General features: G+C 31.9%; 1 protein-coding gene across 2 annotated transcripts in view; it reads left to right on the top strand.

Moving 5' to 3' along the window:
- Window positions 1-7,453: 7,453 nt before the first annotated feature.
- The window catches only part of tank (EI24 domain-containing protein tank), a 49,683-nt gene continuing 37,684 nt past the window's right edge, over window positions 7,454-19,452 (top strand). The window contains exons 1-5 of one of the 2 annotated variants that reach the window (XM_076467271.1): window positions 7,454-7,578; window positions 11,803-11,879; window positions 16,127-16,308; window positions 16,723-16,786; window positions 18,739-18,805. In XM_076467271.1, the coding sequence (XP_076323386.1) occupies window positions 11,865-11,879; window positions 16,127-16,308; window positions 16,723-16,786; window positions 18,739-18,805 (328 nt within the window). In that variant the 5' untranslated portion in view covers window positions 7,454-7,578; window positions 11,803-11,864. Of the gene's footprint in view, window positions 7,579-8,112; window positions 8,223-11,802; window positions 11,880-16,126; window positions 16,309-16,722; window positions 16,787-18,738; window positions 18,806-19,452 lie in introns of those variants that run through there. The other variant, XM_076467272.1, reaches the window with a different exon arrangement.

Genomic DNA, 19,452 nt, shown 5'->3' with positions numbered 1-19,452 from the left:
GGACGGTCAATCCCACTATTCGTTGGTAAAAGAGTAGCCCAAGAGTTGGCGGTGGGTGGTGATGACTAACTGCCTTCCCTCTAGTCTTACACTGCTAAATTCGGGATGGCTAGCACAGATAGCCCTCGAGTAGCTTTGTGCAAAATTCAAAAACAAACAAACAGTTACTTTAGAACACAATTTACAATATGAATTATTCTCTGCTCTGTTATTACAATACAGTCTGTATCATTTCACCTAAACAATTACCACTGTAAGCTGTATTGCTAAACTCACAGTCACACAATCTAAATCTAAGTAATAATCTTTTGATGCATATACTCTGACAGAAGTCTAGAACATTCTATGCAATCCTAGATATCCTGATGCAATGATTCTAAAATAAAACGAGAAAGATTCAAAAGGTTCTAGTAAAATAACAATAACAGTATAACAGTCACCATCTCATAACAATTAAATGTACATGCTAAACAGTAGATGGTTTATAAACAATTACATAAACCTGCTATAAACTCTAGCATCTAAAAACAACTAAATATAACACCTGTGTTATATAAACTGTACAAATCCTAATACATGCCTTGAAATGAAACAGTTATATATGGATAACGGTTGAATGTGGTTTTGAGCACAAATAAGCTTCATGAGTTATTTATGGAAAAGCTCCTCAGAAGAATGGAGCCTGCTTACATGTTATTTCTGTAGTGAATACATGTATGTATGTGATAGCCAATGATTTAAATAATTTCTCTGCATGTAGATACTACAGTACTTTACTGTAATAAAACATTTATACTAATTTAAGTCTTAACTGATTATGCAGTAGTACAACAGAATGATGATTTGTTGACTTTTCATTAGATGTTTGTGATTTTACATGAACAGCCATGCAGTTGTTTAAACTATTTCATGTAAAATTGCTTCTGAATTTAATCTCATAGCACCTATTTTTTGCAAATTTTCTGGGAAACATGCCTGAAAGCTTACACAGCATTGGCATGATGATTATGCTACAAATGTGTTGGCTTTTGATCTCACACATTAGAATCCCCCTTTCAAACATTCTACATGCAGACCTGGTGCTCGTGCCAAAATGTAAGAAAATTATTTTATTAGTATGGTTGGTTTTGCATATAATACTGAAATATTACCACAAATATCATATAAAACTTATACTCGTGATGGGTCAAGTTCATGCATTTTCTGATGGTTTTTCTTATGTGGAAAAAACCAGATTTTTAATATATGTTTTCATGTATATTTTAGAGCTGTAAATACATCTGCAAATTGATAAATTTCATACATACTAACTTTTGTGATTTTATAAATAAAAATTTTTATTATAAACTATCAATACTTTGTCTAGACTTGATTATTACCTCCGTTTTATGAATTTTGAGTTCTATATTAATTGTGTAGTTATTTTATCAGCTGTTTTTATATGCAAATTTGTAGATCAGATCTTTGTACAGCCTACAGATTGATTTTTTTTTTTACATATGAATGTAATCAAAGTTGTTTCCTGGCAAAGTCATTTACAGGTCAATTTCTTACATTTGCTTAAAGGCACTTGAAATCAAGGCATTGAAATATTTGAAAAAGATAAATTTTACTACCTATCGAACATTCTTTTAAAGTGATTGGTTTTTAGTTAAAATGGTAACCTCCTTTCATCATATAATAATTGATAAGATCAACGTCCATAAAAATGGCCAGTTGTCTGTTTACATCTATGTACAGGGTGACTCGTAAGTCCCTTAGGAACTTACGGGCCACCCTGTATATATACACACACACAGCACTCGGTTCACCTGAAAAATATACGTTTGCTGAAATTCGGGTCTTTAACCATCGTCAAACTTTGGCCCTGATATTTGCTTGCTAAATTATTTTAAATGTTAAAGGAGATCAATATTATGTGATATGACAGTTTTACCTGTAATCTCGAAAATAACTAAGCATTTTAATTGTTAGAAAAACTGACTTTAGACTAGTAGTAATCCTGTGAGCAATTTCTACAGCGAAACTCAAGTAACAGATTTAAAATAAAAACAGACTGCTTGGTCTTCTGTACGATAGTGAACAAACTTGGAGAACTTGAGCTTTAAATAATATATAAAACAAGTTGCTACACAAGAAAATAGTCCATTTTACCAGTAAACGATGTGTTACACTTTTTGTCTTTAGCTTTCAGTGTGAAGCAGTTTAAATTATTCGTCCCTCCCTAACTGATAGTAATTTCGTACAAGATATTTTAACATGGATTTTGTTACCTTGTTCTGCATAAATATATTTTCTTTTATATGGATTATTATACTTTGTTTCCTTACAGTTACCCTGTCATTCTAATGCTACTATTATGTACCTCAACATTTCTAAAATAAAAATCTATACCAAAACTTTAGAAAATTAATTTCACTGAAAATGTGAAGCTTGTGTCCTATGTTTGGATTTATTACTTTATATATATGTAAAAACGGCTGGTATGGATAGAGAAAGCACTATGCAGAAAAGCAAACAACGTTCCGGTCATCGTCAGGTTCACAAAGAAAGAAAGAGAACTGACCGATAATTGGCTTCATGTTTGAAGGTGGTTGTGTAATTGAGTCTAGGAATGTAGAGGGCGTGCTTAGATGTTGGATTATATTTATTAATATAGGTATAAAGGTGTTCCTTAGTATCGGTTTATTTTTGGCTTGAGATGTTGTATAAGGTTTCTATAATTTTGCGTTTGTTTATTTGGTATTTTGGTGCTTTCTATGGTTATGTGGTGTTTATTTGATGTGCAGTGTTCGAAAACGTATGAAGGTGACTTTTTATGTTCTTTGAATCTGGTTTCTATTTTTCTACTTGTTTCTCCAATATAGAAGCCATGGCAGTTATCACAGATATAGGTTGTAATGATCTATCAGTGTACAAAAGTAAAAAAAACAACAAAAACCGACAATCCTGAAAGTAAAGTGTGATTTTCTATCAAATAGTTTTCGTACTTTTGGCGCGAAGAATAAAAAACGAAGAAATTCTATCAAAATGGAGATTTTATATCTTGTACATTTCTTAATGAAACTTCGTAGAGCACATCCATAGGAAACGAATGTTAGATTGGTTCATCTCAGTTTCAGAGGTTGCAAACTCTCTTTCTTAACCTGAAGATGACCTTAGAAGGTCGAAACATTGTTTACTAGTTTATTTTCATAAAATTTTTTATTACCCATATCAGATGTTTTAAGATACATTAGAATAGTTTGTATTTATACAAAATATACAGTCACCCCAGAAAGTGGTTGGGGATTCACTCTTCTCCTCTTAATCCCACCAGCAGAGTTCCATTGTCTTTTAATTGCTTGGACCCTTGTCAGGTTCTGCTAGGGTTTAGATAAGCTGTATTATGGATATTTGACATTCTCCTTGTATCTCGGTGAAGAAATGATCATTTCGCTTAGCTTCAGTGATGACGAGAAACCCACTTGTTGAAAAATTTATATGCAAAAACGGCTCGTTTGGGCTGAGAAAACACTTTACATAGAAGAGCGAACAACGTCGAAAGAGCGTTGAAAAGCGAGCGAAGAAGGTCGAAACGTTGTTCGCTCTTCTATGTAAAGTGTTTTCTCAGCCCAAACGAGCCGTTTTTGCATATAAATTTCGCTTAGCTGATATTATTTTCAATTGTAGAAGGTCCAGGCTTCAATCTATTTGACTGCAAACATCTTGCCATGTGTGCTTGAGCACTGAAATATCCTTTAACATGGAACAATTTGTGATCATCTTAGGTGATTGAGAAGGGAGTTCTTTCCTTGGTTCCATCTTGAATGTCTTTCATGGCTCGAATGATGCCCCATTTATTACACTGGTGTGTGCCCTTCACATGCTTCCAGCAGATCCAGCCCTCTAGACTGAGGCTTGCTTATTGACTACAGGATCCATCTGTCGTACCACTGTCATCTTGTTCGTTGTCACAAATATTAAGTCTTGCTAGAATTTGCTCTGCCTTTAACTTCCAGGACTTTGCCATCCATTGAAATGCGTTGAAAACTCTAACTAGGGATAGGAATATAATTAACACATCTGCCATCTCTTTCTAGTCATCCTATAATGGAAGAAATAATCAAGCCTATCTTTTCTCCAGTCTTCATTTCCTTGGGGCGCAACAACAATTGCAAAAACTCCTGCTACTTGACAACTTGGAGGATTTCCTAGGTGGAGCAGTATCAACTCTGATTATCCAATGATATTGACTTACCTAGACTCCTGAGTAACATCATAGCCTTCGCAACTTATTGCGAGCATGTCTGCTCTTAGACAAATTATTATTAACTCATTTACCAGTTTGGCAATTTTTTCGAGTAAGAATCAATTCTTCATCCTTAATCTGTCTTACTGTAAATGTTACCTTGATACTCTGCATTTCCTAAATGACTTCATAACTCTTGCTGATGAAGAAATCCCAGCCATTCTGGAATATCTGCAAGGCTTCACAGTTCACTAAAGAGTCCATAACAAATCAAGAAAACAAGAACTATATCTCAGTAACATTAAAACACTTGTTTAGATTAGGTCGAAATTCGAAGTGAAAGACTGAGTGTAGCTAGAATTATACTTTAAATACTAAAATACTTTATTCAACTGCAAAGACTGGATTTTTTCATTGGTCAAAGGCTTAGCTGAGTGAACAGGTTAAAGATAGTTCTAATGCCTGGTTAAAACTGTGAAGTAGGTATTGGTCTACCCATTTACTCATGCCTATCCTCGCCAATAAAAACAAATGTGCTACAGGAGCATAAGAACATTCCAATCATATAATTTCTTTGGGCTTTCATTCAACCAGTAATCTGAAGTCACAGTGCATTCTGTTGTCTCTTCTGAACAATTGGAACACTCGACTCCACCCTTAGCTTACTGTCTGGTTGTCTCGTAGATAGAGCCTGAATCCATTAGTAAGGAATGTAGGAGGGATATGATACTGTATGGGTCCTCCACAGCCGAGCTGATTTTTGAAAATAATAATAATGTCATTACAAAATTAGTAGCTTTGAGAACTTTAATGGGCTGCGCCTGTCTTATGAAAGACAAGGAAATAATAGTTCAGCCTCCTTTATGAGGTCTTTTTGTATCCAGTATAGAAGCTAAAGTGTCATCTCCTTTTCTTACAACAGGTAGTTGCAATCCGTTAAGGTTCTCAAAATTACTATGTCTCTTCCGCCTAAAGTTCCACAGAATCAACATTTGCTGGCTGATGGCTTGATACCAACAAAATGTTTCTTTTATATCTACTTATGATATTTTCATGTAAGGCCAATTTCCCGACAAGTATCAAATAGGCAATCCCACTAACAACAGAAGATTCAATCAATAAATAAGGGGAGTATTCTGTGATTGGTAATTTGACTGAACTCTGATTTTGTTTAATTGTGAAATAATGAGCCTGAACACATTTTAATAAATAAATAGAAAACACAGTGTGTAGTTATGTAGATGGGATCATAACAGTTTCTGTTGGAACGTGCTTTCTTTCATTCAGGAATTATCTCTGTTATTCTCTGTAGAACTAAAACATAGGGCCCTTAAACTATGTTCTCACTTGACGATCTGGTAATAAAACTAGATCAGGAAGGCATGCTTGAATTCAACAGGTAAAGTTGCTTATTTTATCCAATCGATAACATCACCTCTTTATCTTGATATATATAAGCAGCAAAGGATATTACAGTGTTAATTCTTAAAATCTGGCCCCCCGCTGATACTCTTACTGTAATAAATGTACACACTTAAAATCTGAATACTATATCTTACTGCAATATCCTTTTGGGAAAAATAGTTATTTATGTACGATAGAGAACAAACAGTTTAAACATGACAATTTCAAAAACTTACCGGAGATTCTGCTGCCATAACAGCATGAAAATTAGATGACAAAAAAAAAAAAAAAAAGAATTTCTATGTATAACTAACTTAGAAAACATAATATATTTACATATTCACACAAGGGATTTTAGCGAGTTTTAATGACCAACGTTTTGTATTACGATCACATACAATCCCATGTATTAATATTTTATGATTGTTTGTTTTAAATTTTGCACAAAGCTACTCGAGGCCTATCTGTGCTAGCTGCCCCTAATCTAGCAGTGTAAGACTAGAGGGAAGACAGCTAGTCATCACCGCCCACCGCCAATTCTTGGGCTACTCTTTTACCAACGAATAGTAAGATTGACCGTCACGTTATAACGCCCCAACGGCTGAAAAGGCGAGCATGTTTGGCGCGACGGGGATGCGAACCCGCGACCCTGAGGTTACGAGTCGCACGCCTTAACACGCTTGGCCATACCGGGCCCTTTTACGACTGAAAAAGAATGTAGAAAATGTTTAGTATGCTTGCCTCTCATGCCCAAATACATCGTGTATGTGTTTGTTCTACAACTTGCTAGCCTTTGCTATCGGTACTGCTTTTGAAGCATTGTTTGTTTGTTTGTTTTTGGAATTTCGCACAAAGCTACTCGAGGGCTATCTGTGCTAGCCGTCCCTAATTTAGCAGTGTAAGACTAGAGGGAAGGCAGCTAGTCATCACCACCCACCGCCAACTCTTGGGCTACTCTTTTACCAACGAAAAGTGGGATTGACCGTAACATTATAACGCCCCCACGGCTGGGAGGGCGAGCATGTTTGGCGCGATTCGGGCGCGAACCCGCGAGCCTCGGATTACGAGTCGCACGCCTTACGCGCTAGGCCATGCCAGGCCTGGATTTTGAAGCAACTGAAGAAAATTAAATGTAGCAGGAACACCTTTCATTTGGTTGTGCATTTCTTATTCATAATTTAATAATGTATTATATAATACTTGCAGAATTACTGTGAGAGTTCTACTTTTTGTGGTTTGGTTCGTTTTGGAATTTCGCGCATAGCTACACAAGGGCTATCTGCGCTAGCCGTTCCTAATTTACCAGTGTAAGACTACAAGGAAGGCAGCTCGTCATCACCACCCACCTTCAGCTCTTGGGCTACTCTTTTACCAACGAATAGCGGAATTGATCGTTACATTATAACGCCCCCACAGCTGGAAGGGCAAGCATGTCTGGTGCGACGTGGATTCGAACCACTTGGCCATACTGGGGCTCTACTTTCTGTGTGTGATCTGTGCTACAACAACAAAGAGAAGATTTTGCTTAGAAAAAAACTATACATATTTTACGGTAGAATCGGAAGAGTGGATTATTTTAAGATTAAATGCAATCGGATTTAATTTTTGGATAAAAACAGGTTTAATGAAGATATATAAATATCCAATAAATATTAAAGTAACAAGGTAAAGTCAAAAGGTAATTTTTATATAAAAGTGAAAATAAAATAGTATGTATTTACATAGCATTGCATTTTACGTATACGTAATGATTCATTTGTATATGTAGTTTTAGAAATAATATGATTTTAAAAATAAAATAAGTTAAAGTATATAATGTCAAATTCGTAATATTTTATTATTTCAAAATTTCTGTTACTTTTGTCTGATTTGTTATTGAGTCACCTGGGTGAAAGAAGTAGGACAGATCAGCTGTAAACGAAGAAAGGACGTGAAGAAGAAAGGTTTATTTCTCTGATGCTTGAATTATACATTTGTTCGATATTATTTATAGTTTTTGTACAGTTACAAAGTATATTGTGTTTAGTTTTAGAGTTTGTTTTTCTATTAGGTGCTATTATTATGCAAGTATTTTGTGCTTGTATGTACAAGTCATATATTGTTACGTTGATTTCTGTGCGATTATTGTAATTTTATAAAAAAGTTTAATAGCATCTAATAATAATAACTAATATTCAGTAATAATTATAGCAATAAGAACTTTTTATTATTTATAGCGTAGGACTTTTTAAAGTTCTATATTTTTCTTTTTGTGTGATTCAGCTTACAAAACTTGTACATAATTGGTTATGTCTGCAATTATCATTTTGTGAAATTTAAACTCAATACAACAGAAATACAACTGACCCATCAACTGTTGACAGTGATAGAGTTTGTCTATTGTCTTATGAAAACTACCTTTGTACCATCATTGTCAGTGTGGTGACTGATAGAAGTTTCATCAGTCACACAGATAATGATGGTACAACAGTAGGTGAGAGACACTGATTGGTGGAGACGGTTTTTATACAGCTGCTGAGTACTGACTAGACTGAAATTGACCTAGTAGCAGTAGTAACACAAAACTGGATACTGAAGTTTATAATAGGTAGTATGTTTAGGTAGTTTGTGGTTTGGAATTACACTTTAATGATATATGTTGAATGGAGTGTTAATGTACCTTTGTAATGTTAAAGACATTTGAATATGTTGTTAAAATTCATGAGAAACACATTTGAAAAGTTGACATTTAATTAATTATTCTAAACATGACCATAGAAAATTTTCTGTGTTTATTAACTCATTGAAGTTTTTGATAGGGCTTCTACTTTTCGTTTTTCAAAGACATTTTAGCTGATTTTATGTAACTTGATATTCATAATATAGAAACTATTTAAGAAAGTACCACACAAAGAATAATAAGTTAACTTCATAAAAACTTAGTGATCTGTTTTGTGAGCTATAATGCTCAGTTTTTATTGCAATGATTTATATATCTTTTTGTATAGTAGTACTTGGACTGATGTTACTAAGATCCCTGGAAGTAAGCAAATTATCCTGAGAACATTTGTTATATTTATGACCTCTCATCCTCAGTGATTGAGAAAAATGTAGAGATTAGTTTTCATGCTAAGTTATGTAAATTATGAGCCTGAAGTACTGAAATTTGGAAAAGTCTCCTTTTTTCTTTTCTTTTTTTTTTTGTTAGAGAGAATCGGTAGTGATATGAAAAATTTAGATATGATTGGTAATAAAATTCTAAAACTACTACTGAGTACCTAGCAAATAGCTGTGATGAAAAACAAGTCAGAAGAGCTTTTTTTTTCCTTCTGCATAATTTAGAGTATTTTTGTGTACTCCACTTTCTATAAGAAGTGTATGAATTTGTTGGAAATAATGCTGAATAAGGTTGCTAGAATGATTCCATGATTAAAAAAGCCATATAGAGAGGTTTAGTTTTTAATTGATTTTTTTTGGATTTTAGAAGAGTCCATATGACAGTATATTCAGATGTTAAGAATAATTTAAATAATCATCTATAAGCACTCTGTTAGGCATTTGTAATGTTCTAATTTGATAGTTGAATGAAATATTTGGAAATACAAATTAGATGTTAAGGTTAGTAGTTTAAACACTATAAGCCTGAGTAGAGATATGTTCTTTGTCAAAGTTATGCTGTTAGAGGTACTAAAGTTTTAGAGTAGTTGCCTAATGACGTGAAAGTTGCAGTTAATTTGGTTTCTTTCAACTTTTTGCTGGGTAAGAGTAATACTTTGAAGAGCAACTTATGTTCCAATTAGTGTTTTAGAATTTGGTTTTTCTGAGTAAAAAGTAACCTTGACATTTGAAAACAAAAAATTCACCTTTCCATTCTCTTATGTTAATTTGAGTTAAGGGTCTTGTTAAAAGTTTCTAGTTTTAACCAAAGCCTTTAACATTCAGTTTTCATCATTTGAAAATATTCTTTTGCTTGGATGTTCTTTGAATTATATTTTTATTAAATGATGGTTATAAAATTCATTTTAAAAGTTGACAATAACTTATTATGACATTATTGATTTTGAAAATATATTTGTTTAACCAAAACATAAATATATGTTAATTTTGAAAAGGTTTTAATTTAATTAAAACACTTGTAGTGTCTAAATACTTGCACACAAACAAAATATTTACTTGGAATCCAATTACCCAGTTACAAAAAGTCCAGTTTGGGCAACTATTTAAAAGTATGATGATGTAAGTAGTTAAAGCTTCATGTCTAACCATTAGAAAACTTCAGTTTTAGTCTTCTTATTTATATCTGAATATGAAACAACTATGATATAATGATTTTTAAAACTGAATAACTAGGTAACTACATTAAGGAGTCTTGTTAATATTTTTTCTTAAATATATCCAGTTCATTGTTACAGTTTACAAACGTGTTAGAATTAATATGAAGAGTTATTGCTTTCAGATTATTGACACTTTGAAAAAAACAGAATTGTTTAAGATCTATATCCAGATTTAAAAGAACATATTTGAGGAAATATGACATTGTGAGAAATTTAATAAAAGTTCATACAAATAAACTTTTAAATCTTCAAGAAGACCTTCAAAAATATTTATATTGTGGTTTTCTTCTACACAAGTTCATTCAAAGCTCAACAGAAAATACAAAATAGCTCATTATTTAATTTTTCAACAAACAGAAAGTTATTGGGTGGGAAATATTTCAAAAATTGTATATATTTTTATGTTATCAGAGCAGTGCATTAGGAAATGAAAGGTAGGCCTTATTATTGTAATTTATTCTGGTATATTATTGGCTCAGAAGTCTGTATAACATGTGTATAACTAAGATTTAGACTGTTCATGTTTCTTTGACATAATGTGGAGAACATTCTCCAGAATGTTTTTACTTGTTCAATAAAAGTACTATTCTTAACATAAAGTTTTCATTCAACATATATGAAGAATCTGGATTTTAACTGATTTTTATAAGCTACATTTTTTGTAATCATGCTTGACTTGTAGGTTGATATTGAAATTTATCTTTACTGATATTTCCTGATTGTTAGTCCTTTAATGCTACTAAAAGCCTGTAGATATTTGACCCATTTCTGTATGTTATTAGCTGTTTGTTATGTAAATTTTGATCTGGTTTATATTGTGCACTTAAATGTTTAGGTTCTAATGTGAAAAAAATTTCTTTAAAATTGGGTGAACATTTACAAGTTGATGCTAGTATCACAGTGAGCAAATTAGACCTTTGGGAAATGCCCCTAAAATAACTTCTTCAAAAAGTATTAAGTTTTATCTTCTTCATTTACACTGATACTAAACAATTATCATTTGTATGCTATTTTAATAATTAATATTTGATAAATGACCATGGGCGTATTATCTTTCCTAAAAACAGATATATTTTTTAATCACTACATGTAATCCCAAACTTCTTAATCTATTTTTATTTGCTGGTTGCCAGTTTATTGTATTTGCTTATTGGTTCTTCTAATAAAATGTAAACAACTTTCAAATTAAGTTTCTTACAATTAATGACCTTAATGGAATTTGCTTTTAAGTGCATCTTATCTTAGTTACTAGAATGACTATCTACACACACACACACACACACACACACACACACACACACATCATCATTATCAAAGAGTTCTTGGTAGATTTTAATTTTGTTTGAAGTTTCAAGATGTTTTTTGTTTCTGTTGAGTTGCATGTACAGATCAAACTAAGTACTGAATTGGCTTATTTATTGAATTTGTTTATCTTCTCAGCTAGGAGTCAAATCTTCAATTTATTTTTTCTTTGGCATAGAATAATGTTATTTTCTACTATGAGAGAAGTAAAAACAACAACCTGAAACCAACTCTCACCACTTTATTAGGATTTATCTATCGATATATATGATTTAACAAAACATATTTTAGGTAGACAAAGTTGATTTATAAACTTAAATGTTAAAAAGTAGTTTTTGTTTGATAAATTTTAGGAAAACACTGATGGGTTCACAGATACCTAATATTTCCAACTTCACTTTTGCAGAGTGTTAGTGTTTCACAATAAGTATTATGTGCTCTGTAAAGAATATATTTTGTACATTTATGGAACTGTAAATTAATATCTGCTCTTAATAGTAAAAATAATTCTGTTCTTATTTTTATAATGTTTATTTTTGTGTGGTTTTACAGCTTATGTAACTATCAAGGAAATGATGTCCTGAAGCAAGCTTCAAGTATTCTAAACAGTTATCATGGATAGTATAAAGGTAGCTAAATGTAGCATGTATACAAAATCTGTTCTTTCTTATGAACATCTGACAACATTGTCATCACTGCAGCTGTATACTTATGTTTTGAATATAAACTACATACAAAGAATAATTAAATTAAATTAGTTGTTTTACAAGTACAAAGATTTGACTTTTGCCATTGAACCAATAATTTTGTAATTAAGTGTTGATTCTGTATTTTCAGAATTGTTGCTATAATAAGAGATGTAATAGGTAATGTGATAGCTGGATATGAAATACCTAGAAAAGTCTTTAGTGATTAACCAAATATCTACTTTATTTCTAAAACATACTTACCTCCACTGCCACTCATTACTATTACTTGACTGCCAGAGTTTTTTTTTTTCTTTGCCACTCTAAGCATTTGTTTGATTTTTTTCTCACTTTCTTTAATGTTTCATACTCCACTCAGTTCCTCGTGGCAATAATTATCTTGTGATACTCTCTATCTGTGTCAGTGCAGCTTCTATTGTACTGTATATAAGCACCTCATACAGATAGTTATCACTTTTTATCAACAAAGTATCACCAATGGGTGATAGTATTATGATCAGTCAGAGATACACTGAACATTATCATGTTATATAGCTAATTTCATACCAGTAAATAATAATAATTAAAAAAACATTTCATTCTTCCAATTAACAAGCCAGTTATGGTATGAATTACTGGATGATTATTTCCAGCATTTAGGCCAGTTGAGTCCCTCCTCTCCCACCTCTGGTACTTAGTGTCACTGATCTTATTCCTAGTGAGATGAAGACATATATTTAGACCTGTGGTGGTCCTTCAGGGGGTGGGGGGGGCTTTAAGGCTGCATTTGAAGGCAATCCTTAGTGTTTTAGAGAGAACAAATTGTCTTTGTTATTTTTTTCTGTTGGTTCTTTGAATGTGTGAGGTTTTGAGCTATTTCTGGTTGTTTTTGGACATTAATTTATGGCTGAAAGGACTTGGAACTATTATTTTTTGTCTCCATGCATGGAAATTGAGATTCATGCTGGTAGGTTTACTTCTTACATGAAGGGACAGTAAGGTCTTGTCTGACACATTATTAAAACTTTGTGCTTTTGTCTACCACCACCAGGTAGAAGCATTTCCTGACTCTCAAATAATATTTCCTCCTTGAATTTCAGCTTTCTAATGTGGATTTTATGGCTCACCTACACAGGTCTGTGTCCTTTAATGGGCCAGAGGAAGTCTATAAATTTACAATTAAACTTCAGCATTTTGTTTCCTTTCACTTCACTTTGTTGAAAGATTTTCATGATCACCTGTTTCATTGAGGACATGCATTCATTGGTAGCATGCATGTTGGTTCAAATTTTGGATTCTACAATTCTTGTGTTTGTTATTATAGTCTGTAATTTTATCAGCTCCTAGAAGGGGATTATAGTTACACAACTTTTTGTGAATACCTATCCCTGACATCCACTCTTTGGTATGTTGGTACTCAAAATAGGTTTTGTGTATATCCAAGGTTTCCATTGCTTTGTAAGATCACCAGCAACATTGTTTATTATTGTGTACCTTTAGAGACTGTGGGGGCTCAATTTCAAGAATTACTGGATGTTTGTTAATCTTAACCATCGATCCAGAAGCTCTACAGATCCTATGGTCACAGTTGGTCATTCAGTTCCCATTTTCCCACAATTATCCACCAAACTTATAGGGTTTCTGTCTTTTGCAGTTTATTGTGATTTAGAACTTACTTCTAGGGTTATCTGTTTCTGGGGGTAATGGGAGAGTCAAGCTAGTTTTTCAAAGTTTTTGTCCTGTTAGTTGTTAGGCCCATGAAGACGTGAGATTGGTGTTACTGATCTTCCTTATCTGTATCAATGCCTAGATTCCCCAAGGTTCACAAGTAAATCACTCCTCAATCTGTGTTGACTTTTTACTTGGATCTTAGATGTACACCTTTGTTGTAGTTTGTTTCTATCTGCACTTTGTCATAGCAGTGGAGTCCCATTACTATCAGCATTTGTGATATACAAAGGTCAGGTATTGCAGTTTAGGTTTTTCCTTTGGACTCGCATAGGATTAACATGGACTCTAATGCATGAATTTTTGTCATCTCTTTCATTCCATTTTACTGTGCACATACCATTCTATGGATAACTATTTACTGCTGGTAAAATCTTGTCAGTTGTTAAGTCGCAATGTCCTGAACATACTTTCAGATACAACTCAGGTTGGCTTCTTGTTTGGGACTGCAGCATCTTTTTGTGCTCCAATTCAGTATGTCATCAGTTTTTTGTTGTTGTTTTTTCATCTCATTTCTTAGTTGGGCTTAGCTATTTCTCATTCTTCTCAGTGGTATAGAATAGGATGCCACACTCTTAATCATCCTTCCTTCTCCCACTACATGGATGATTCTTTTTCTTCTGGGAATGTAAGCATCAGCTGAATCCTTTGTGCCAATGATGAGAATACAAGCAATCCTTTTATTGGTCCTTAAGTGATCAGGAATTTCATACATCTATTTCATGGTTTTCCAAGTTTCCTTAGTCAGGATTATTCTTTGATCTTGAGGGTTTAAATCAGTATGGTACTACAGTTTTGTTCCTCTACTGCCACCTCATCTAGAATTCCATTCTCTTCTTAGATCTCTTGCTTCTAGGCATCCAAAATGTGTTGCTCAACATACTGTAGGGATACTGGTATTTCACAGAGGAAATTAAAGGTTTCTATAAAATCATGGTGTGGCGAATATATTTTGCAAACTTTCAGCTAAACAAATGTTCATGCAGCAGCTAGAAGTAAATCACATTCATGATAAAAAACTTTGATTAATGTCTGAGATAAAGAGCTATGTGATCAAACTTTTCTCAGCAGAAGCAGCCATGGCAAAAACCTTTGACCAGTTGTCAAGATAGTATGGCATGGTGGAAATGTTATTAACGGTAGAAAGTTGGCTGGAGAAGATTTTATGAAACTGGAACCAGTTAATATGGCAACAAACTTAGAATTTTGAATATCACCATGCTATCAAATCAAGATTGCACTAATAAAAACCAGCTATTTTGTCAATACTGAGGTCAAATATCAAGATGTGGCCAAGGCATTCTGGGATGGTCTATTGACTGTTCCATAGAACTGTTAAAAACGTTGGTATTTGAGAGATGAACATTTCAATGAAAGCACACTCACCCTAGTGTTAATGAATCATCCCTAAGAGACCTACAAATGTGATATGTCTTATTTTGTAGTCTACATCAGTGCTTGTACACATTCTACTGTAGAGATATAATGCATATTTCATTTATTCTATTAGTACAGATTTTCTATTATTGGACTCAAATAGCTGCTAAAGCTGTTTATATGTAAACATATGCTTTTTTGTTTTTTAAATTCATAACAATATAAATGCTTTATTGCAGTCAGATATACTCTAACCTGCATTTTGTTCCCGAATCACTACCTTCTGGTTGTGGATATTACTTTGGTAAAGTTATGAACACCTTGACACACTTCCCATGTTTTGTAGGTGATATCCTCAACCAAAAGTGCATCAAAAATTTCTTTAATGCATTCTTCATATTTTAATATCCAAGTGACATTGATAGCATAGACACGAATGAAACAGAGCCATAAATAAATTTTCAAACGTCAGTCATGGTAAAAAAAAACAAAAACAAACTTTTCTCATGAATTGACTGTTGAGATATAAACTGTTTTGTAAGTAAACACAAATTAATTTTTTGTATACAAGAAGAAAATGTGAGGATCACGTTCCAAAAGAAAGGAAGTGTGTATTGTTTTTATTTAGTTAATTTTTTGTGAGGATAATGGACACTATACTGGTTGTAAGAAACAAAAATGCATGAAATAAGTACACAGAGGGAATAAATGATTGAAATTCTTTTAAACATTTACATAGGTTTTACATTTTCTTATGTGTTTTACAGATGGTGGAATTGAAAAGAATAATGTATAATTTGGAACATTCAACATGTACCTCACTGATATCATAAATGTTCTTCCATTCAGTTTCTACCAAATAATAATAAAAAAAACAAACTACAAATAAATTTTTAATCAAAAAAAGAAAATATTATATAGTGTTTTACTGTTTTATAAATAAATCAATATTCATGTATTCCAGTTTTATAGGTTATACATTAATTTTGCTAGTAGTTTGTCAGAGTCGCCTTGTTATTATAGTCTCAGTAGTTTATATTGTGTGTTGAATTTTTTTATCATATTATTGTTTGTTTTTGTTTAAGTTAATAATGATCAGTATGGCAGCTGGAGTGAGAGATGCAGTTCTTGGGGTGTCAGGTGTCTTACAATTTGAGCGTGCTAAATGTAATGTGAAAGAAATACAAGAAGAAGATATTTCTGAAAGTTCAATGACAACTCTTGCTCGAAGAAGAGCTCAGTCAGGAAAAGTCCGATCCAAAAAAGAGTAAGTTTTAATGCTCTTATAAAACAAACATTTTCATAATAATATTGTTTTTTTTTTTTACTTTTAATCTAACCCTTTTGGAACAAAAAATATAAAAATCAAAACTTCTGCTAAAAATATGTAACAATATAACTAATTGTTGAAAAGTATTTTTCAAACATTTATATAGGCTTTTAATTTTCATATGTGTTTGACAGCTAGGATGCTGAGTTAAAAAAGTACAGTTTATGTAATCATTTTTTATAGATGCTCTCTGCTGGTTTTCTTTTTTCTACAATTAGCATGATCTATGGCTGATTGTAAAAATATTTCTCCTTTAAATTAGTGATGTTTGGCCTTATCTGTATCATAATGTTTTTGTAAATTGATGTTGAACTTATTAATTTCCTTTTCCTCTTTTTTTAAAATATTTAGAAATGAACCAAATGTAGTATACAGAATACTTCAGTGTTGTGCCTTAAATGGAGGAGTGTTTTGGGTATGTAACAGCTTGATGATTTTCATTTCTTAATTTCTATTAACTATGGTAAATGTTAAAAGGTTAAATAGGGCTTAATCATGTCACAGTTGACTAAATATGGCCATTTTAAAATTTTGTGTAGAGTTCTATTTTATTCATCTTAAATGAATCTTCTAGCTTGACTGGCTAATCTATTAGGACTCATTACATGAAAGCAAGCAAACTCTACAAAAATTTTCATATGCAAAAGAGAGTGATCATATGATGTATAAATTGCTAGTTTAAATCATGTAAATGCAGAAGTGTATACATGCTGCAATTAGTCTACAAGACTGGGCAATAGCATGGATCTAGATGCGAGACTGAAAATGAAAGGTCGTGATAGAAGGTTTTCACTTAGCAGAAATATTGTTGTTAGGACCATTTTTTCTGATTATTCAAGGTTATCTACTGACATAATGTGTTAAGAAGAATTGAATGATAGAATAAATGGCTGGATGAGCTTCTCAAGTGCAACATTTGTGATGGAATTACTCAACTGTAATCTTGTGTTCCAATGGAGTGATTACATCACAAATGCCCAATATTAAGCTACTTTCAACTGTGCTATATTAATGTTGTTGTAAGAATAATTTGTTATTAGCAAATTGTCTAAGTATTACCTTTTAAAGCCATTTTTAACAACACTGAATACTGGTAAGTGCTCATTAAAACAGTTCAATGGTAATTTTCCAAAAAGTAATGATGGATAAAATGTGCAGTCATCCCAACCTCTTGGATCATAAAATGTGCAGTCATCCCAACCTCTTGGATCAGAGTGTATTTTAAATACAATTTTCTTTTTGGCCATTTATGACTGTCTTCTGTCATTCCTTGTGTTATTTCAATAATCAAAATTGCATTGCATTTGTTTTTAAGCACAGAAGGTAACTGAATACAATACATTGTTGACAAAAATGTTTGGTGTTTGATGGAATGAGTGCATCTTGCACATTAGATAGATAAGCTTTGCTAATTAAATGCTGGGATTTTTTTTATTTTGCTTTTTTGCTGGATGTACTATTATTTTTCATTGTACTGAGCACAAGGAAGTACTTTTTAACAGTTATAATTTCTATAAGAACTGTCAAAGGGAAGATATTCAATTTAAATAAATTCATAAAAGGAAATACAATAAAGTTGTGCATATATATTGTACTGACATGAAAAAAATGTATATAAAAGGAACAGCAACAAATTACTCAAGTCTGTTCTCATGCTTTTTTTATCCATTCATGCTGCTTTTTTCAAAATATCTCTTTCAGTCAGTAGATAAAGGAAGTTTCCTTATTTTATGTGAAATTCATTCACAAAAAGAAACTTGTATCTTGATATTTTGTTTTTTAAGATTGACCATTCAGCACATGTGATCAATGATATATTGGTGTCAAAATGAAAGTTTATGAACTGCAAATTTTTGTGTTATGTACTATTTGAAATAAACATTTTCAAATATAATTTTTTTTTTTTACATTTAACTGTTAAGGAGATACAGAAAGTGACAGACACACTGTGCTATTATGTACATGTGTGTGTGTATATATATTATTTAACATGATAAATCATAAAGGCATTTTATATTACTGTATATATATTTATATTTTGAACTTTGGTAATTTTTAAATGATATGAATAACAAAAGATCAACCCTCTGATTATAATTTTTTTCTATTTTTAAAAAAATGTAATAAATGGTTGTTTAAATAAAAAGTTTTGTTCATGTTCAAAACTTAGCAGGGTTTCAGCAATTAATTAAAAAGTTATTTTTAGCATAATGGATAGATGTTTATAATGCTCACAAAATATATATGACTAATTTTTTAAATGTGGATACCCTACATATTTATGTACCTTCATTTAAATTGCTGTTTTAAATTACTAAAAGGAATACATTATTACTATCTATTGACACAGTTTTATTTTCATCTTAGCTTAGTATTCTTATTTTCTACAATGCCCTACTACCAGGTCTACGCCTACTAATGGAAGTCATATTTGGTAAGAATTTTGTAATTTTCATCAGTATTTTTGAATTACTTTATAAAATTGTTATAATTTAAGATTCAAATAATTTAGGTAATTTAAATATTTGGCATTAATGTGTTAGCTTATGTAATGTTGCTTAAGACCAATAATTATTGAAAGTTATGAATGTTCAAACACTTCAGTTACTCTATTTAATGTTGTTTTTACAAGGTTTTTCTTGAGAGGTTTATTAAGAATCTCAGTTAAAATTGATTTGTTACTTGGTTAACTTAAAATAGGAGTTTTTTTTTTAACTAGAATGAAATTTTGCACAGTTTAAAACTGTTACCACCTTAGACAGCATATATATGTGTTTGTGTATTTGAATGTTTGTGCTTGAAATTTATAAGAATACCAAAATTAATGGGTAGTTAATTTCATAAATAAACGAACATATTTGTGTCTCTACCATATATGTGTATTTTTATTATTATGATCATTTTTGTGAATAATTGCCCTTTGTTTCCTTTAAAAATATCATGCAATGGTTACTTTCAACATAAAGTGTGGTTGTAACTGATTATTATAGAAATTATATACTGTATGAATCTTTTCTAGTGCAGTGGTACAGCAATTTTTGAAGCTGATGTAACCCTTATAAATGTAGTACAAATTTGCCT

Source organism: Tachypleus tridentatus, chromosome 11 (genome assembly GCF_004210375.1).
Source record: "Tachypleus tridentatus isolate NWPU-2018 chromosome 11, ASM421037v1, whole genome shotgun sequence".
Taxonomy (NCBI): domain Eukaryota; kingdom Metazoa; phylum Arthropoda; class Merostomata; order Xiphosura; family Limulidae; genus Tachypleus; species Tachypleus tridentatus.
The sequence above is the reverse complement of the archived record's forward strand: the minus strand, read 5'-3'. Positions and strand labels throughout refer to the sequence as shown.